The sequence below is a fragment of the Equus caballus genome, chromosome 9, assembly GCF_041296265.1.
Source record: "Equus caballus isolate H_3958 breed thoroughbred chromosome 9, TB-T2T, whole genome shotgun sequence".
In the NCBI taxonomy this organism is placed as follows: Eukaryota; Metazoa; Chordata; class Mammalia; order Perissodactyla; family Equidae; genus Equus; species Equus caballus.
The window spans coordinates 56,109,425-56,131,724 of NC_091692.1; the positions used below are offsets into that span (position 1 = coordinate 56,109,425).

Genomic DNA, 22,300 nt, shown 5'->3' on the forward strand with positions numbered 1-22,300 from the left:
AGAACACGTACTAACAAAGCATTTAACCACCATCATCTACAGTACACATTAATTATAATTTATCACACTCTAAATTATTTAAACATGTCTATTTAAAATTTGACATTACTCTAAAACAAGGCACATGGAAAATAATGCATACTTTAAACATTTTCACATAAGTAAAGATGCAACAAGCTAGAGTGACTCAAAAATGAAATAACTCTAAGCTGATGTCTCATTATACAAAAAAGAAAAGTACTTAACTTGAATATTTTAAGAAATCTGGCATTTGTTAGAAATGAAAGAGCTTTATTAACTTTTTCAGTATGCCATTATCAATCATAACTAGCTTAGAAAATCATAAGTTGTAAAAATAGCAATGTATTCATTTAAGTTCATATAGATAAGAAAAGACAGGAAAGTGGCAAAAATAACCTATCCACTATCTAAAGTACTAATATATTGGATGAAATAACCTGTTGACTTAGTATATTTTTCAAACTTAACATATTTCTACAGAATCAAGCCTACATTTTAAAAATAAAATCACTCTTTCCTATCCTTCCCCAGCATGACATTTCATAGGTAAAGCTCATGGCCCCAAACAGTTCTCTATAATATGTAGGATATCTGGTAGCTTCAGTTGTATTCAATCGTTACTAAGAGAATTTGTCCCACTACATTCTCCTTAGTGAAACTTGTCCTCAGTAAAAAACTGCTAATGTAAGTTGATAAGTCGTTAAAATTCAAAAAGGTCTCAATATCAAAAGAAAAAAGCTTTAGCTCAGAATTTCCCTAAGATACTTGAAAGATAATAATAAACAGCCTCCAAAAACAGTTCAGTGGTCAAACAAGTAAAGCTTTCTTTACACAGGAATTCTCATATATTATACTACGCTAATTATAGTTGCATGGGTGGGGAGGCGGAGCAATGGAAAAGGAACAGAATCACAAGCACTTAAATTTCTGCAAATTGATATCGAACAAGATTTACCCAGAAAAATTGTTGCAGTAAACTCATTGCAATGAGTGTAATTTTGGTGTTAAAAAAAAAAAAGGAAAAGTAAGGTTTTTTATTCTACTCAATCCCTTAAATGCTAACAAATTTGTCACCTGACATCAACAAACAACAACCTTAAACAACGCTGGAGAAAAATATGACTGTATCAGACCATGTTTTCACTATTTTATCGGCAGCAAAAGAATATTGAAGGGCAATTTTGTATATACATTATTATCTTCCACACTGATGTTAGAACTAAACACCAAAAAGATGTATGTTGCACTTTTTTCAACACAGAATTCTTTCCCAGAAACATCTCACAGAATTAACCTTCCACAGAACGCACTTTGGAAAACTTTGATTTGGCTGTACAAAGTCAACATTCAAATTGAATGTTCATTATCAATTCTGAGTAGCACCATGCTAAGACTGTTATATGAATTTCATTTTATATGGTAATTCACTTTGAATAATTTCAGAAAGTTAAAACTTTCTACTGTAAAGCTGTATTTACTAGAAATATATTGAAAAACATTAGCTCAAATAAGAATTATAAGATTCATTAGACCCAAAGAAAAGTTGGCACAAATTAAGGAAATTGTCAAAAGGATATATCATATATTTGAGATTTTTATAATAAAATATTTAACTTTAATAGCAGACATAAAATGCCAATAAAATTAAGCAACCAACAAGCCAAAATAGTACCATAAGAGTCCATTTAATTTTATTCTATTTCGATAGCCATAACCTAAATTTCAGATTTAGTTTCCTCTCACTACAATGCCCACCCTGAAATACTGCTATTATAACACTAAATCAGAGATCTAATCATATCCACCTAACAAATGCCTTCTATGGCTTCCCATTCTACATTCAAGTATGATTTCTTAAAAATAGTATTTAATGTAATCCATAATCTGGCACCAATCAACTTCCAAATTGATATCCCTTTATTCACCTTTGCCCACTCTTCTTTTCAACAAAATTTTCTGAGACTCTAGTATGATTTAGGCACCATGCTAGGTTCCAAAATACTCTATTCCAATGGTTCTCAAACTTTACCTTGCATCAGAATCTCCAGAGAGCTTATTAAAACAGATTGCTGGACCCTACTCACAGAGTTTCTGATTCAAAAGGAATGGATTTACATGTCTCACAAGTTTCAAGTGATGCTGATGCTGTTGGTCAGGATCTGCTGTTGGTGAACCATTGCTCTACTCCAAAGGCCATGGTGGGAAGCCCACAGGCTGAATGAGGCCCATTCATACGTTTTGTCTGTGTAGTATTTTTAAAACATTTGGAATTATTTGCAAGCACTTTAAAATTGGAAAGTTTCACATAAAAATGCAGATTTCTGGGTTATTACTGCATGTGAAAATTCTGATGGAGCTAAACAGTAGCTACCCCTTTTAGTCAAAGGAGATGTCCTAGTCCAGGTTAACACAGCCCTAATTGGCCCTCTCTACACTCACTTAAAATCACCTGGCTTAGCACTGTATTTGTGCTTGTACACTCCGCTGCACTTTTCCCCATTTTTATGTATTTGTCCATGCTGCTCACTCAGACGTGAACATCCTTTCTCCCAGATACTGCTGGAATTCTACCTACCCCATTCTAAAGCTTGGCTTAAAAATTCTTCCTCAACAAGGCTCCAGCAAAAATAGAAATCCTTAAGTAATATACATATTCAATATTTAACACAAATTTAATATGTGTGCTTTAAGAATTGAGGTTTTATTTCCACAAATACTAAAATAGCAATATTTACAAAAAACATAAAACATTCTAGACTATATCATAAATTATAAACATATGATTTTTTGCTATTTTTATTCTAAAATTCTAATTTTGTTCAGTAAAGTTTTTACTGTGAAAGAAATTTTTTTCAGAATGAAGTAAGACATATTAAATCCCACAGCCAAAATATATAATAGCTCCAACAGAATATCTTATTTTGCTGGACAAAAAAGGCAAAGAAGATAGTAGTAATTGATACAATTCCCCTGATTTCATAACCCACCAAGCTTTAAAACCAATTTGAATGAAATGATTTTTTAACATGGAGGATATTTTAATGAATTTTTACCTCTATGGAATAGCAGGGGGAAAAATTACAGAGAAACAAAAACTGAGTTCTGGTCTTGGCTATGTCAAAACAGCTGTGTTACATCAAGTATGTCACTGAGTTTTTCCTGGACCTCAGACTCATTACCTCTAATTGAGGAGGTAGAAAAAGGGTTCTCCAAATACCTTCTGTCTCTAAAATCCTAGGACTTACTCCTTCAAAAAATGAAAGCATAAAAATCAATGTCATATAAGCAAGCTTCTGTTGGGCTAGTATTGCTTCTAAATGAGACTGACTTAAAAACCTTGAACTACAGCTTTCAAAGCTCTAATTAAAAATGTTGAAGACTCAGAACTTCGAAAGAACATGTGTTTGTATATGTATTTATGTATGTTATATTTTAATGATCGAAATAAAACATCTTTTGTAAGACTAATAATTAAACTTGAAAAAAATTGGGGGAATACAAAAAATATATAGCCATGCCAATCAATCAATAAGTTTTAAGATATCTCAAAAGAAAATTAGTTAGAAAATTATGTCAAAAAAGGTTTTATCATAATAGAGATTAACATTTTTTAAGAATATGTATTCTCCTTCAGGATATTCCCAATGAAAGTAATCTGGCCAAAATTAAAATTATCAAATTGCAAGATTGAAAATAAATTTTAGAGACTATTATATTCCGGCAGATCATGCCTCAAGCGAATTGCTTTCAGCTTCTCCACTTCAATCTTTGCTCTTAGCAGCTCTTCTTCTAGTTGCTGCCTTCTTTTCAATCCATCCCTCTTCTCCTGAACATATAATCCCAAATTTTTTTGATTTTCTAAAATTATCTGATGTTCCTCTTTCAGCATTTGCAGAATCTGAGGATCATACCCTAATTGTGACCTAAAGCGTTCTCCACTCTCATGCTGAAAAAAATCATCTCTCCGTGGGATAGAAGATGGAGACGATGCTATTCTCATATCAACAGAGGAAAGTGACGGCGACAAAGATCTTTCCGTAACGTGCACTAATTCATGTTCTTCTCTTTGCTCTAAAGTATCACTTTGTTGAGAATTTAAAACCAGTGGAGGAGGGGGCTTACTGTCTTCTTCTTGCTTCACCTCCACTGTAATAGCAACTGGACGGTGATCCAAGATTACCTGTAGGGGACTGGCACCAGCCTGTGCTTCCTCGTCCAAATTTGCACTACAGCACACAAAAAAGCATTACAAAATATAAATCACACAAAGACAAGAGTACATTTATAGTATAATTTCATATTTAATATACATTAAATTATCAAACATTAAAGCTATAAAGAAAATTACGAAACAAAAACTATTTTAACCCTCAGAATAATAAAGTGACTACGATTGGGATTTTAATAACATATACATATAGCTCTCTCCCATCTTTAACTTTAAAACTGGGCTGTTACAAGGAGAGGAAATTATAAATACTACAGAAGGCCAATGAGGTAAATAAAAAAGAAAAGGTATTTTTAATGCTGTCAATGAGACACCAGTTGTCCCTACTAGCCTGAGGTTTTTAAACGGTGTAAAGGGCCATTTAATGCATTCTAAGCCTTGCTACCACATCTTAGCCCTAGACCTTCTGCTTCAGCTCTCCTGCACTGATCTAAAAGTCACCAAGGCCCATGACTTCTAGGAGGACGGTGGAAGGCCATCTATGGGAGGTACTGATGTCTGTATTTGTCACAAAAAAAAAAATCAAGATTTTGTCTGGCTTTGGGTATGCCCAACTATCAAGGGGTTATCCTAACTAACCAATTGCAAATTCAATGGTGTTTCCCCTTTACCTATCCTAAACCACATAACTCAGCTGCTCTTTAAGTCTTTCAACCACTGGTCAGGTAAAGTTCACAAAGGCAAGTTTATATCCATCACTGTATCCCCAGCACACGGCATAATTCTGTACTTGGAACCTAGTGGGTACTGACATGCAGCATGATTGAATAAATGAAATGGTCTTTTAATGCAATGTTTTTAAATGGCCTCGATACAATGTATTTAAAGTTTATTAAATTTACACATAATTTCTGTAAAATGAGCATTCCTATTAGAGGTAACTTCAGTGTTGGCATAATTTAAAACTTCGACATAACATTTATTACGACATAAACACAATATATCTTAAAATTCTACTTTTTTTAAAAATAATTTCATTTATTACATGAAGCTGTTAGGAATATATAATCTTATTTCTTGAGGTTTTCTTTTCTAATTTATGCTTCTGCCTAACTTAAAAATAAAAGTTATAGAGGGGAAAGATTATTGGAACATTAATGGAAATATGTTATACTTAATAGTATTTAGAGAACATTTTACAAGTGATAAATAAGTAACATAGTTAGGAATATATTCTACTATACTGGATGATTAAAACGCTGGAACAAGTTCAAGTAGCACATTAGGAAAAAAACAAACTCTCCATATGTCACTTACTAATAATGTCAATAAATTGCCAGAAATAGATATGTGTCTAACTGATATAAATGAAATAATAAGATATAATGAAAAGTCTATTTGTAGATTATCTAAATTCCTTCATTTTCATTGTCTTTTTTTGTCATTTCATGATTTTCAAAAGCAAAACAATGGGATACAAACGTAATTCAAATTAGTAAGATTTGCTTTTATTAACATTTCTAAAACCTGGTACAGGAAAAGGTTAAAACTATAGATGAAAATTAAGTTTTTAAAAATCCACTTAATTACTATTCCAAATTTAGTATGTATAATAGAGTATAAGACTCACTGTTAACATAGTCATTATACTCCCATGTAAATTAAAAATATGCCTTATTTCTGTAATATTCGATTCCATTTTAGTTAAAACATTACAAGTAAGGAATAACAAAGTAAAAAAATTTTTTAGAGAAGGTCATGAAAAATGATAAACAGAAAAAGACTTCTAAAATTTATGAATATGAACTTTGAGGATCAAATAGGTCATAAAAACTCAAAATATAATCTGATATTAAAGAGAAATAAAAACAAAGACATAAATCAATGTGAGTTGTAGAAACAGCCTTACAAAACAGGTGTATATTGTTAAATACATTAAATAATATAAGCAGTAATATTTTCCTTATTAAGAATAGAGAGTTTGGTGAAATTACAGGCATATTTATACAGAGGCACAATAAAGATTATAGAATAATTATAAACTTCTGAGATAATTAAGACTCAAGATGATGTCAATCAAATAAGTACATTAACTATATAAACATATTAAATGAAAACACTGAGATAAAGTGGCAGTATAGACACAAACATAAGTAAGCATTTAAGTGACATATTTCTGATAATCTTCCCTTTAAAATTTGAAAAACTGTTATTGTTTAAGCAATAAATGTAGAAATGTGTAAACCAATTAACTCATTTTATCAGAGAACTGTTAATGTCCCAAAACATGACTGGATGTATGTACGTATGTGTGTGTATATATATGTTTAAAAGTTTAAATATTAAGTTATGTATAAAAGTTTAAAATATGAAGCTTCCTAAAACTACAGTTTCCATGTGTAGTTTTCAAATTATAAAAGCTTATAATACCCAAAAGAGAGTTTTATACCTGTTATGCAAAAGCCACTGTTCTTTATGGTTTGAGGGGAGAAAACTTTTTAATAAATAGCACAGTATAAAACAGTTTTACTGTGGAGGTTTTTTGGACATACCGCATATTATGATTTAATCATTTGTCATCACAGTGCACATTTTAAACAGTGACCCCCATGAATGAATACACTGCATATCCATGTCCCACTGGTGATATTTTTTATTACACTATCAACTAGAAATAGGCAGTATGTGGTAGAAGCTGGGCTCAAATATATTCGCCTAGTAAATTATCAAAATAACAAATGAGTTTGGCTAAAAAGGTTTTTTCCCTGTTTCTCTGCTAACTTCAAAGGAATTTCACAGGTAATCAATAATTTTGTTTGTATAATGACTCTTCTACCAATAGGAAAGCACATTGTAAAGCTTTGTTTGAAAGGTCCCTCAGTTAACAAAAGAGTTTTCAATTTGTTTAAATTACCCTAAATGATTCAGAAGAAGAATATAGCTGCCATTTTTATCTTTTGCCAGGGGTTAAATTTTGAATTTGTAGTCAGATAATAGTTTTGAAGAGTTCCAGGCAAGTAGTTATGTAAAGCACAAATTTAGCCAAAAAAACAGTTTCCAATCCTATAAGAACCCAGTTGCTCTTATTGGTATATTAAAATTCACAGTTTGATTTCCTTGCAAAAGACTATGGGAGAGCATACCCTTTCCTGTATAACCCAAGATCAAAGTGAAACTAGACCATTAATGAATAAAAACAACAAAAAGTTTTAATTTTTTTAAGTAATCTGAATCCCTAATTAGGTATGAACTCCTTTCCTTACGTTTATCTTTTTTATTTTGAATATGTTAGAAAAATAATTTAAAATGTCTTTATACAATCATGCCATTAATAAGTTTACTTAATTATTGACTTTAGGTTTTTAGCTCAATTAATATTCAATAAGTGTAAACAGTAACAATTTATAAAAAAGCAAGAGTTCCATTTCTCCTGAAACTGCTAACTTTATATAAAATTGAAAATCCCAATGAAATGTAATCAAATGAAATAAGAAAAATGTATCTCTCAGAAGCTAATTATGCAATTTAATTTTAAAGCTTTGAAAGTTTATGAGGTGATGTCACAAATTTCATCCCATTTATTCTTCCCTAATCTTTACTTTTTAGAAACTACAGAGGGAGGGAAGGAGGAGGGGAAGACAATAAAAAGTGGCTTAAATCAAATACAGCAGAAGAATTCCTTATAGCCTCACTTTTCTTTTTTAAGAATGCAAAACAAAGACACCATTCACTGCTCCCGTAGTGGGGATGCTTACTATGCATATCTCTATCACAGCTAAGCAAGAGCCCAACAGACAGGAGGCGCCATCATTTTCCACAACAAAATAAAATAAAGCTTACCTTTGTATGTGGTTCCTGTCTCTTACCAGGCAAAAACTGGAAATCTGGGGAATCATCTCCATAACTTTCTTGGTTGGCTCAGAAATATTGCTTTTAAAATCTGATTGGGTCTCTTTTTGCTGCAATAGCTCCTGTTTGGCATACTCTTTGAGCCTTTTGTAAAGGGTGCGTAGGCCCTGCGCTGTTCGAGGAGGGCGGTCTCCTCCCATTGCATTATAGCTAACTGCTATGATATCCCAACATCTGTTCTTTTCCACTATTACTGAATGTTTATTAGTGTGTTCTTCGAGAATTTTAACATATGGTTTCACAAGCTTTAGCAAATCAAGCTTTTCAGATAAGGTAAAATTGGAAGATCTAGCCTTTCCTACCATTGTTCTTTTCAAATTAAGTAGGCAGTTTCTGAAACCACCATGCAGCCTTCAGCTCTGCTCAGCTCCTTTCACAAACAGAAAAAGATCAGGCTTAACTAGGCTAGCCTCATTTAGGCCCACGCCTACAGGGGAGGGTTTATTAAAATTCCTCCAGCTTAAGCTGACGCAGGTTCAGGAAATCTGCTTAAGCCAAGCCTGACCTACATAAAGCTTCTCACTGAAGAAGACAGGAAGGCACAGGCAAACACACTTGTGTATAAAGAGAACAGCTCGAGAGAGGATTTAATACACAAAAGTCTAGAGATAAGCACGGAACACAGCTAAAAATTAGCTAATTTAGTGAGAATGCCTAATTTCCACAAATGTATGCCTAGCTGACAGACTGAAACTGCACTGCAGTATCACTTTAATAAAAACAAAAGAGGAACTGTTTTGTGCTATTTGTTTACAAATCCAGAAGACAGAAAAATGAAAAACTAAAAATATGAATGGTGAATGCAGATTTCTAACAGAGTCCCTAATCACTGTTTCTGAGCTGCTGTTCTCTCTTACAAAATCTGCATAATGCTGGTCCTGCTGTCAATCAGGAATTGCATATCCTCTAGCTAGTTAGGTTACACCCAGACTCAGACTCCACAGTAAAGCTAAGCTTCTCCTTCATTTTGCAGTCTACAGGAGCCACTGCATATTTTTTCACTTACTTAAGAAGAAATTTTTGTTGAACACTAAATCAAGGAAGCAGATAAAAATTATGTTTTTAAAGCAATGGATTATTCTAGCTGTAACATATGTGAATATGCTAGTCTGCTTTATCCTGTGTAAAAAAACACCATTCACAGTGAGAACAGCATAATCACGCCTTAACACTGCACACAACAAAACCGCATTTGCTATCACAGAGAAAAATTTTTATTTACCTATATTCACACAACTTGGACTATGCAAGGAAACAGTAGTCTAGCCATTTGCAAGGCCACCAATTTGCATGCTCAGAATATATTTTCTAATCCCTATCTAAAAACATGATAAATAACAATGTAAGCAAAATAAGCGTATTTTCTCCTAACATACAAGTTTCTCCAGATAGGAGGATGAATTAGAACATACTTGAACACAGTTCCATTCAATCAGGCAATTACTGTACACCCTTTAAAAATGCTCCCAAGCACCATGCTAGGCCCAAGGAAAACAAAAGTGAATCTAGATACAGCCTCTATCCAGGGAACTGTAGTTCCACAGAAATGCCATGAATTTTCAATTACTTTATTTTTCATTCTTTCAAGAGAAGAGAAGCAAATTAAATTTATAGTTCTCACTATGAGCCAGATAATGTGGTAGAAGATTTAAATGTGTTACCTGTCAGGAAAAAATGTGAAAGATGGTGGGTGTTCTAGGGCATGCTCGATGTTGTCTGGCATACCCTCCTGGGTAATCTGATTCTTTAGTAGTCCTAGCCTTTCATTGTCTTTGAGCAGTTTTATTTTTCAGTTAACTGTAGAAAATAGTAATGCAAACAATTCTTGTCCACAGAGATGCAAACTGAATAGTGACCCACTCCAACAACCTGACCACAGGTACTCAAAGGAAAGCAAGAACATAGTGTATATACTGTTTTTAGATAATATTTTGTTATTTGGGGAAGAAATAGAGGTATTGTGTTAAGAAATGAAATACTAATAAAAATATGAAAAACCATTCAATCTCACTATCAAGGAAATGTACACTAAAAATAATTTTCATCCATTAAGATTGGCAAAGTTCTTACAGATTGAAAATGTCAGGAGTAGATGAGGGTGCAGGTCAAAGAGTCCTCTTCTGTTCTGTTGATGGGAGAGTAAAATGGCATTCTGGATGGTGAGCTGAGAGTATCTATTAATATTTTAAATGTGTAAAACCTAAAATTTCAGTAACTTTACTTCTCAGAATGTACCTTAGAAAAATACTCAAATACACACAAGGAGCAACAGAACATCCTTTGTAGTTGCATAGTATTGGAAGCAATCTAAGAGCACATCAATCAGCAACAAGTTAAAATCACTAGAGTACATCCACATTATGGTCCACCCTGGGCAATATTAAAATGAGAGGCAGATTTCTATGTACTGACATGGAACAAGCTCCAAAATATATGGTAAGTAATAAGAGCAAATAAAACAAAAATACATACAATATAATTCCATTATGCTTACCAAAAACACCCAAAGCTAAATATTTCTGTAGGAAAAAATATGTGTAGATACAGAATGTAGGTACACACATATGTAGCAAAAGCCACTCCAAAAACGTCTAGAATTCCACTGTACAATACAGTAGCCATGAGCCACATGTGGTTATCGAGCATTTTAAATATGGTTAATGGGACTGAGGAACTGAATTTTAAATTTCATTGAATTTTAATTTAAATTTAAGATTTTTAAACTGAAGCAGCATATTTTTCCATTAAACACAACTTTAGTGTTTTGGTAGGGTTACATTTTACTTAATCCTTTCATCACATATGATACTATTGTTTCTAACATTACTGACAAGAACTCTCTCCTTGACCAAACTTTAGTGAAGTTCCTCCAAGCCCTCTTCTCAACCAGGTCTTGGCCTTGGAGGCCTACCAGGCCCAAATATGGCAAGAATCCTGCTTGACTAGTCTGTGGAGAATCCCCTACCCTTGATACCTAACCGAGTTCCTTTCAGTAATTTTTCACCCACTGACTCCCTTACCCTGCCCCTTGGCCATAAATCTCTGTTGTACTGGGAGCTGAATTCAACCTCTCTCCCCTAGTCCTGAGTAAAGTCTTCCTGCCTGTTCAAATTGTCCAGTGCTAGTTTTCTTTGACCTTACACAGAATCACATCCCAGTGCAGTCGATCCTAACAAACTGATTCCATTTGAATGATTTTTTTTCTATGTACCTATGTAACATTTAATGATTTGTTTGAATATTCTATGCAGACACACAAACCACAGTGTTATCCTGTGTAAACTGCAATTGATTATTAATCTGAAATACTTATTACTGTTTTCATTGTTACAATTAAATTATTTTTCTAGCTAAAACAATAAGAATGGACAAATTTTTTAATATAAAAAAGTATACTTATGCAGAATCAAGTGGAGATGCAGAAGTTAGTATTACTCTTATTGGAACAGTAAAGAAAAAAAAAGAGACTTGAATAAGGCATATTGAAAATTTCACGATGAACACCAAATGCAATTTGCTACAGCAGAACAATAGCAATAAGCTGTTTACTGCATAAAAAAATTTTTAAGATAATAAACTAGATAATATTAAGAGACATTGTCCACAAACACATAGTAAATATAACAAGAAGTTTCCTCTCAACAAACAAGAATTGATGAAGTTTAGTCACCCCAAATCAGAATTAAATATCCAGAAATATTTTTAAATAATATGTAACAGGTCTGAACTGGTAACTTCGGCCAGCTATAAAATGGCTTGGTTTCTTGCACAAAAAAAGAAAATCATATTTAGATAAAGAGATAGTAAAAAAAAGTATATTATTTCAGTTACGGAAATTTTGTTAGAAAATAATAGAAAACAGATTCTACAAGATATATTTTAAAAATGAAAGATCTTCAACTAAGCAACCAATAATTGCCTATAGAATACAGGGCCTAACATATCAAACATCAACTGATTCAATATTTTAAAAACCACAAGTACTTTTCTTTAGATGTAAATAAGTTGTACAGTTTAAGAGAAACTGCCCTATTAATACTTAGATCACATTTTATCTCAAAGAATTTCCAAATTTATAAAAAAAATGCTGTCAATTCATGACCAAATATATATACGAACTCATGGCATAGATATTTTTGAATCTTCTGTATTTGCCAAAGAAGAATTTCAGCTAGACACAGGAAAAAAGTAGTTCTACCACAATAGATGGTGCTCTGCTAGGTTAGGTAAAAAATCTGGATTTACTGAAATTTTAAAACAAGAAATGAATGTTTCATTTATTACTTTGTTCCACATACATTATGAAAATATTGTGCTCAACTTTGTGAAGCAGACTCTATGAAGTGTCATGAATATAGTTATTAAAACAACTTGGAATATGTATGCAAAAGCCATGAATCACTGCCAGTTTATGGAACTGATAAAAGAAATAGAACACAATTCATTTAATGATTTTTTGTTTTTGTTCTTTGCCAGTGCTCATTGGTTGAGTCATGGAGAGTTTTTTAAAGTATTATATTGTTAACTCCAATTCAAGATTTTTTTTCCCCTCTTTTTTTTCCCCCTCCCCAAAGCCCCAGTACATAGTTGCATATTCTAGTTGTAGGTCCTTCCAGTTCTTCTATGTGAGCCACCACCACAGCATGACCTCTACAGATGAATGGTGTGGCTCCAAGCCCAGGAACCAAACTAGGAGCCCCAAAAGAGAGCACGCCAAACTTTAACCCCTAGGCCATCAGGGCTAGCTCAAGATTTTTTTTTTAATCAAAAGGAATGCTTAACAAGCATTCAATAATCAAAGATTAAAAAAAGGGCAATGTGATTTATGTTTTCTCATCAATATCACACTATACATGAAACAGATAAATTTGAAGCTCCAAGGAAAAGCTAAGCATATTTGTGACCTGGTTAGATAGGTAAGGCAATATATGTTTAAATTATATGTAATTATATGTAAAAATTTTCATAATAATACAAATCAATGTGACATTATACATTTGTCTAACATGAATCAATAGACAGAGAATTTTAATTATAATTAAGAATGTTGGGGCTGGCCCTGTGCTCGAGTGGTCAGTGGCCCAGGGTTTCACCAGTTCGGTTCCTGGGTGCGGACACGGCACCACTTGACAGGCCACATTGAGGCGGTGTCCCACATGCCACAACTAGAAGGACCTACAACTGGAATATACAACTGTGTATCAGAGGGACTGGGGAGAAAACGCAGGAAAAAAAAAAGGAAGATTGGCAACAGTTGTTAGTTCAGGTGCCAATCTTTAAGAAAAAACAAAAAGAACGTAATATAAATTGCATACAAAAAATACAAGAAAAATTTGATAAACACTGTTGATACTGATATATTTAAAGCTGCTTTTTAATTTATACAATACTCTTTTCAATTCAATGTTAATGCCAAAGTGACACAGAGCTAGTAAATTTACTTAACTTGGACAGACATATTTCTGAAACTCATATGCTTTTTCTTCCAAGTCAAATCAGTTCTTCTAAAAAAAATGAATTCGTTTTGTTGATGTAGATACCAATATAAACAGAAATTTTTTAAAACTCAATTCAGCTAGTGAAGAACTTTTAAGTATGGTTAGGATTTGGGTACGCAAATCTATTTTTTCAACTATGAAATCTAAATACTGACCAAGAAATTACAATAAACATTCAGCATCTAAATTGAGATGTGCTGTAAATGTAAAACATACCAGCTTTCAAAGACTTAGTATGAACAATAATAATTAATAACTTTTATATTAATTACATATTGAGATGATACACATATTAAGTAAACTGTAGTATAAAAAATAATTTCACCTGCTTCTTTTTACTTTTTAAATGTGGCTACTAGAAAATGTTTAAATCTATATATGTTATTATATATATATGTTATATTTCTATTGGACAGCTCTGGTTTAGGAGGCTAGGCACCAAATGAATGACAGTAGCTATTACTGGAAGGAAACTAAGATTAAGGGGAACAGTTAGGAACTTTTAATTTAACTATATTATTAGAAAGTTTATAAAAATATATTCATGTATTACGTATACAATCAAAATTAAATTATAAATAATTCTTACAAACTAAGAAAATGCAATACAAAAATGGATGTAGAACACAAATAGAATTTAAAGAATAAAATATAAACATCCAGTATAAATAGAGCTCAACTCACAGGAAATCAGGGAGACGGAAATTAAAAGATCATAGGAGTTTTTACCCATTCAATTGGCAAAAGTCAAGAAGTTTAATAGCATGTGTTAATGAAAGTGGAGAAATAAATCCTCTCATACACTAACGATGGCAGAGTCATTTAGGAAGGCAATCTGGCAGACTATATTAAAACGTAATGTAAACACAATATGATCTGACAACTGAGAAATATTTGCATATGTTCATAAGACCACACACACAAGGATGTGCACTGCAGGATTGTTTTCAACAAAAACCCTAAATAAACCATGACATATTCATACCATGGTATACTCTGCAGCAATTAAAAGAATGAGAATATCTGCATATTCTAAAATGAAAACAAAAATCTCCAAAACATACTAGTGAGAACTGCAAAGAACTCTCAACACAGAACAACTCCATCCAATTCCCTGCACTGAGAGACCTGACCAACCCTAGCATGGCTTCCAGCACCCTAAAGGCCCCATCCCTGGGACAATGTGGCCTCCTTTTGAGTTCTATTCTCAAAAAGCTTAGGGCTGTCAAAATAATTTACTGTTTTTTTCTAGCCAACACCTGACCATAGGCCCCTGACCTCCCTTTGTTAGAGCACTTACTAAAAAGGCTTTCAATTGTGAGTCCTTTCTCTGTCTCTTTGAGATGTTTGTGTATCTCCTACACTCAGGAGTGTCTTTCTCAAGGACCTGAAAGTCATTCCTTTAAAATGTAATCAAGAAGGAGAGGACCTCTGTCTCACAGTCTCAGGGGAAAGGTAGGATCCTAACTTTGGTAACTACTAGCTAGCAGACACTGCTGCCCTAATGCAGACCAACGTACTGTAATTTTTCATTTCCCTAACTACTTGAACCTCTACTCCCTGTCCCTCCCAACTCCATCATTATCCCTTTAAAAGGCCCAGTCACCTCTGCACAAATCAGAAGAGAGCTCAGCTCTTTCCCTACCATTAATAGTTACTGAATAAAATCTGTTTTCACTGTTTTAACTAATGTGTGGCTTTATGAAAAAATCAAGTTGTAGGTGGATATATACTATATGGTACCATTTATTTGAAGCACAACACTCATATCAATAATACCTATTTCCTACAGGTACAATTTATAAGAGTTTAGCTTTATCTGTAGTATTTTTAATATTTTTATGGGGAGAATATAATTAGGTACATTAATCTTAATGCATGCATCAAGTATTTTGAAAAAAATGTACTGATGTCTACAACTTTAAAACTCATTTTGAAAAAGAAAGATAGACTGCTAGATGAATAGATATATAATAAAGCACATATAGTAAAATTGTAATGGCAGAATCTAGGTGGTGGGTATATATTGGGGTGTTCAATGTAAAATTCTTTCAACTTTTATGTTTAAAAATTATAACTATACCAAAAATTATCCTTAAAAATAAATATAGCAGTTAACATAATTTAACTCTTTAGACATTAAAAATATGAGAAGTTTGAACAAAGCTAAATTTCTAAAATAGAATTTAGATAATTAGACCTATTAAATTGAATAGTAAGGAACAAGTGTGGAGTAGGGGTGATTTTTTTCCATAAACTATTTTTTAGGCAAAAAGAGCACTGTGACTACTGAAATTATTTCTCTATTTTAAGAGATAGTCTAAAAAAAGAACAGGATAAAGATTATACACCTTAGGAATCTTTGTCTTCGCCCAGGTTCTCTGGCCAACAGAGCCTGAAGCAACGATCAGAATGTTGGTACTTTACTTGGGAGTTGGATACACAGGGCATCGGGGCAAAAAAAAAAAGTAAACTGACGCAAGGAACTATGTACAGCAAAGTGCTGATTACACTTTCCAGTAAGCTATGAAAAGATACAGTAGGTCACTGAGCAAATGCATCCACTTGGTACTCTCCTTATATCTCCTGGAAGACGACAAAAAGAAACCATACCTCAGAGTAGTCCACGGAAGAAAAAGAGGAACTTATCTGGCGGGTTCCCTCCAGTCCCCCGTTTCCCACTTGTCAAAGTTCACCCCACTAGCAGTAAACTCCACTGCTCTTCCAGACTGTGTCATCCAGCCTCCACAGATGCACAGGGTGCTCCCCACAAGCCCTGTGGTGCAGTGTTTCATCCAAGACTGGAAGTGGCAGGAGGAGCCAGACCCTCCCAGAGTATGGTCTGTCAGCCTGGCTGGATAGTGGCCACCAAGGAATAGGGCCCTACTGCTCAGGTTAAGCAACAGGTTGGCCTCCGACAGCAGCAGGGCAGTCTAGGAGGCAGACAGTATCAAGAGAATCTGAGCAGGCACATAAGATTATGTTCAATATAAAATAAGGCAACATGTAAGGAAAACTTAAAAAAAAAAATCTGCCACATAAAAAGGTAAGGGTGAAAACTAGGGTGAATCCAAATCCTAAGAATCATTCTCAGTCATAGCATTTATAGCTCATACTTCATCACTGTGCTTTGGTGATGATATCCTGTGATATTAAGCACTCAAGACAATCAAAATCTATGTTTCAGGAATCTTGAAAACCCTTACAGAACTGAAGGAGTCTGAATACGAAAAATTCAGTACTCCACCTATGTTTCTCCTCTACTTTCACGCTACTGTCACATTCACAACACTTGTGATACCAGATGTTTGGGTTCTCCCCACACCAAGCAATTCTCCTACACCAGCTGGGTGTCCTACGATTTAACTCAATTCTAACACTATCTACCTGAAGATAGCATCAGATCCCACAGGTTAAGGACTCAGTCCCACAAGACTGCCCCTCCAACTTCAAATGCCAAAGGCAAGTCCAAGCTGTCACCTGTGCTTCTGATCAGTCGACTATAAATCAGAGGTTCCCACAACCCTCCTGGAGTTCAATTAACTTGCTACAGCAACTTACCGAACTCAGGAAGACAGTTTACTTCCTGTTTACCAGTTTATTATAGAAGGATATGATAAAGAGACAGATGAACATTCAGATGGAAGAGATGCATGGGACAAGGTACATGTGAAGGGGTGCATGGCTTCCATGCCCTCTCTGGGTGCTATCACTCTCCCAGCATCTCCACATGTTCACCAACCTGGAAGTTCTCCCAACCCCCGTACTTGGGGGAATTTTATGGAGGCTTCATCACATGGGCATATTCAATCATTAGCTCCATTTCCAGCCCCTCTTCTCTCTCTGGAGAATGGGGATGAGGCTGAAAATTCCAAGCTTCTAATCATGGCTTGATCCTTCGGGTCACTAGCCCCCTTCCAGGAACCCACCAAGAGTCACCTCATTAGAACAAAAAACACCCTATCATCCAGGAACTTCCAAAGGATTTAGGAACTCTGGGTCAGGGTCTGGAGTCAAAAACCAAATATTAAAACAAAACATGCTCCTAGTACCCTTATCACTGAGGAAATTACAAGGGTTTTAGAAGCTCTGTGCCAGGAACTTGGGGCAAAGAACAATATAGATATTTTTTATTATCTCACAGAGTCATATTATAAAATTTACTGCAGCCATGCTACATAAATCACAGACCTAATCTATAAAATCTAAATTTACGTACATCTTCATAGAATAGCTCCCAGCCATCTATTAAGAACTCAGTTTGGCCAAGTCTTATCCTTGGGGTAAAAATATTTTGAGCTAAAGGAGCCTCTGCTCCAGAAGCTGGTTGGCAGGAACCTAGCCTTCAGTTAAATTTTGTACACTAACAATGTTGCTAAGCTACTCATATTTATTTTAGCCATTTTTTCACTTAATCATTTTTCAGTAGAGTTAAATTATGGATAGTGAGGATGTCTCACAAACATCCATTTCACCCCTCTCCCATTGTGTAGTAGCCAGGAAATTTGGGTGAGATAGCTCCCACTTTCAAGAAAGAAGATGTACCTTATTTGTATGCTCATGATTCTCAGAAACCAATAAGAAACAAATAAGCCTTCTTCTTCACCGTGGTCCTCTAGGTCTAAGGTTAGGAATCCCCCTGGTCACAGGAAAGTGACCCAATTTCAGCATGAAGTTAAGAAATCTTATTTAATGATTATGAGTAGGGACCATCTGCGTGTCATAAGACAGATGAGAAAAAAGAAGAATGTGGCCCCAGTAGTTGCTGGGATCTATCATTTAACATGAGGGGAGCCAGTCTAAGAATGAAATCAATCCTGTGGATGACAAATGGGAAACAGAGAAAGAAACTGGGCTCACAATGACATCCTTTAAATCATGAGACCAGTCAATCCCGAAGCCAGGAATTTCCAGTTACACACGCCAGTAAAATTCAATTGTATAAGCCAGTATTTTTACCAATACTTAAGCCAAAAGCATACTAACTGAAATTTTAAAGAGTTATTGTTTTTCTTTCTTACCAATGTGCTTATCCTATTTGCCTATTTTATCTTAAATCACCACTTCTCCACATTTATTTTTAAGTGAGGATTCAAATAAGAGGCAAGATATGAGCACAGTTCATTCCCCAAAAAGTAGAAGCTGAACACCATTATTGTTTCAATTAGTCTACACTGGCCACCCCAAAAGCATAAAGCAGATTCCCAGATGAAAGCTCTGCTCAATCAGGAATATTCCATCTGCACCCACTCCAGGTAACTGAGGAAGTCTTGGACCAAGTTACATGCTAGAGAATGAAGAAATTTCCCCCAAAGGACAGCTTAGGGAATACATCTCACAAAGTTTATACAGCAGTAGTTTTTTAGCCTTGGGGGAGGGATGGCAGGAGTTACAGGACTTTTGGAGAAACTCAATAAAGCTCCTCCTATTTTAATTGTCTCCTATTCACTCAGTTGTGAGGACAAGATTCCTGCTTTAGGGTTATGGGGATGGCCAAACACACGACACCTGACACTACATAGGTACGATCAACAGCAGTCACATATACTCACAGCCCAGGCAACAAGGACACCACATTATGCAAGGCCACAAGCAGGTTGCCCTCTGGAATGAACTGAACCACCAGGGGCTGTGGGGGGCAGGCTCCATAGCATCAAGAGAGTAGAATGCACCCTGGCTCCTGCGGGAGGAGGTGACTGGCTTGTTTAAATAATTCTGAGGCTGGCATGGAACTGAAACCTGCTACTCAGGAATAAGCAGAAACTGCACCTGATCCATTTAATAAGGATTGTTTAGCTAGGGGATCTTATCCTCAGGAGCAGAGTGGGGAGGGGAATTTGCAATTAGGACATTCAAGGCCCTCTTGATTTTACCGGATGTCGAGGCAGCACATAATACTGACCCTTAACTTTAGGTCTTACGCCACACCCTCACCTAGACACACACACACACAAACACATACACACACACACACAGAACACTTTAGAATCCATACTAATTAAGAACCACTGCTCAAAATGTATCATCCGATTGTTGCCTTTTCCCATGAGTGCCCCATCTTAGAAAAGAAGCTAGCAATGCTCTATTGTCAGGAGAAGACTTTGGCGACTCAGTCTCCTAGAGACGGTCCTGGTACCACCTAAGTCGTTTCAAACATGCTTTAAGATGATTTGGAGGGGTACACATGGGAGGGTCCATTTTCAAACGACCAGGATTTTTTACAGCCTGATTCCAGGATAAAGTTGAGCAAATTTATTCACTTTTGTCCAAGGCAAGAATTCAAAAGAATAGTCCCAGTGTGTAGGTTGCCTCAAAAATCCTTCTTTATCCTGAAAACTAAATTCAAATTATTTAGGAGAGAATTATCTTCACTTGTGTTTTTTAAAAAGGTAGGGATACACCTACCATGTTTTCCCTCTTTAGCAGACTTGGCTCTGACATTGCCCAATAATCTGGACTGAGAAACAACTCTACACAGAGCCAAAATTAAGACACGTACTTATCTCTCACCCAAATCTTCATAAAGAGCCTTAAAGGACAAAGGATGGCCTCCTGAATTCTTAATATACTTTTCTCTGGGAAAAAAGGATATAATGGATCTGAGTATTCAGTGTCTGATTCCTCACAGTTATATATGAAATTAAGAGTCAGTATAAGAGAAAAAATGTTCACCAACCAACTGATCACAAATTTTTTAAAAAAGTTCCCATTCAAATATCCTTTAAGGCTTAACTATAATATCAAAATCTCTTTGAAGACCACATGACAATATAATGAAAATCAACTGCAAAATGAAATTGCAAATTCTGCAGAAAGCTAACATGATAGACGCTTAGAAAGACATTGGTTCAAATATCAAAGGATTTTAGGTCCTAGGGAAAAGTTGAAAAAAATCAAAAATATTTTGCAAAAATAATCCTTTTTATGATGGTGCTAAGAAAGTCAATAAAGTCATACACAAACAAAAGAAGTTCTATCCAGCATCATACCTTTTGTGAGAAAAATCTATATTTTGTTCAAGTAACTATTTTTAATGAGGATATAAAATCTCAAACGCCTTTTTTCACAACAACATTTACTATTAATTTGGTTCCTTTTTGGTAGACCAGTTACAAATGAAATTAATAAATAAGTAAATATATTTAGGATAATGGTAACCAATATTTTCACAATCAAAGAAGGGGCTGCAACCATGGAAAGAGTAAAGACTGGAGTGAATCCTGTGGCAATGAGTCAGAACTGGAATATTAGTAAGAAATCATGGTTTTTAATATATAGAGATTAGATGTAAGTGTATATATAAATACTTCCTAGCATCTATCACTGAAAGGGCTAAAAGCAATAACACTGCAATATCAACTAGCATACCTAGTGCCTAGGTCTTGGTTTTTAAATAGCCTTCTCCATTAAAAAGGAATCGGGGGGCTGGCCCAGTGGGTAGTGGTTAAGTTCATGTGCTCCAATTCAGTGGCCCAGGGTTCACAGATTCAGATCCTGGGTGCGGACCTCCACAGAGTTCATCAAGCCATGCTGAGACAGCATCCCACACACAAAAATAGAGCAAGATTGGCATAGATGTGCTAAAGTAAGTAGCAACTGTCTGATACACCCCACAAAAGGCAGATCCAGGAGGAAGTCAGAGGGAGGGCATCTATTTGGCCCAAAATAAATATACTAATAAAGGTGTACAACCTCACTGTGTGACCCTAGGACCATGTGTGTGTCCACCCACGAGTTTTGCTCTCTTTGCTCAGTCCTTTTGCAACTTGGAATCAGTCCCCACAGTCAGTGCAAGCGTCTTTGGGCAGAGGGACGATGAGAGCTCTCCTGTCTCCCAGGCACTGCCTTTTCCTTTCATCAAGACGTAGTGTGTGGGCTTGGGTCCAAAGGTGACCCGAGACTTTCTAGCTGCGTGATCTTGGGCAAGCTCCTGTCACCTCTGAGCCTCGGCCTCCTCCCACATAGGGAAGAAGGAGTTACTGTACCCACCTCAGAGGGACATTGTCCAGATAAAATGAGTTAGTAATGAAAAGCATTAAAGCCACACCTAGGCTATAACAAGCTACAATAAACATCAACTATTTAATACAATTCTGTTAAAAATGTTATTTTTGACAATGAACAAAGTTTTAAAGGAGCATTATCCTCTCAGAGGAGACTTCTCTGCCCCTACTTGAATCCCCCTGTTACCACACACAGCTTCATAGCTTCCTCTATTCCATGGCGGAGACTATCTAATTAACAAGTGGCAAGATAGCATAGTGGCTAAAAGCACAGATCTTTGGCGGCTGGCCTGGTGGCACAATGGTTAAGTTCATGCACTCTGCTTCTGCAGCCTGGGGTTTGTAGGTTTGGGTCCCAGGTGCAGATCTATACACTGCTCCTCAAGCCATGCTGTGGTAGTGTCCCACACACAAAACAGAGGAAGATTGGCACAGATATTAGCTTAGTGACAATCTTCCTCACCAAAACAAAAAACAAAAAAAAAAGGGATCAGGGCCCTTGGCTAATTTCAAGAGCTGGGGTAAGGAAGATCTTTTTGTGCCAGAAAGTACAAAAGTGCTCAAAAATTGATGGGGCTTGTCAAAAGGACACAGGAGCCTTCCATGGTCTAATCTGAGGCAATCTGAGCATAACAATAAATGACAATAACAGATTATTACCCATTAAATAAAATAGAAACTTATGGATCTGTAAAAATTAA

At 35.2% G+C, this 22,300-nt stretch overlaps 1 protein-coding gene across 5 annotated transcripts in view; it reads right to left on the bottom strand.

The window, feature by feature from the left end:
* Window positions 1-22,300, bottom strand: part of RAD54B (RAD54 homolog B) — a 115,872-nt gene that overhangs the window by 69,440 nt on the left and 24,132 nt on the right. For 2 of the 5 annotated variants that reach the window (XM_014728198.3, XM_023648695.2), the window contains exons 1-2: window positions 8,030-8,600; window positions 4,144-4,247 (exon numbers count right to left, since the gene is read on the bottom strand). The exons of 2 other annotated variants lie outside the window; for them this stretch is intronic. In XM_014728198.3, coding sequence (XP_014583684.2) covers window positions 4,144-4,247; window positions 8,030-8,403 — 478 coding nt within the window. In that variant the 5' untranslated portion in view covers window positions 8,404-8,600. Of the gene's footprint in view, window positions 1-4,143; window positions 4,248-8,029; window positions 8,601-22,300 lie in introns of those variants that run through there. One more of the 5 variants, XM_014728199.3, reaches the window with a different exon arrangement.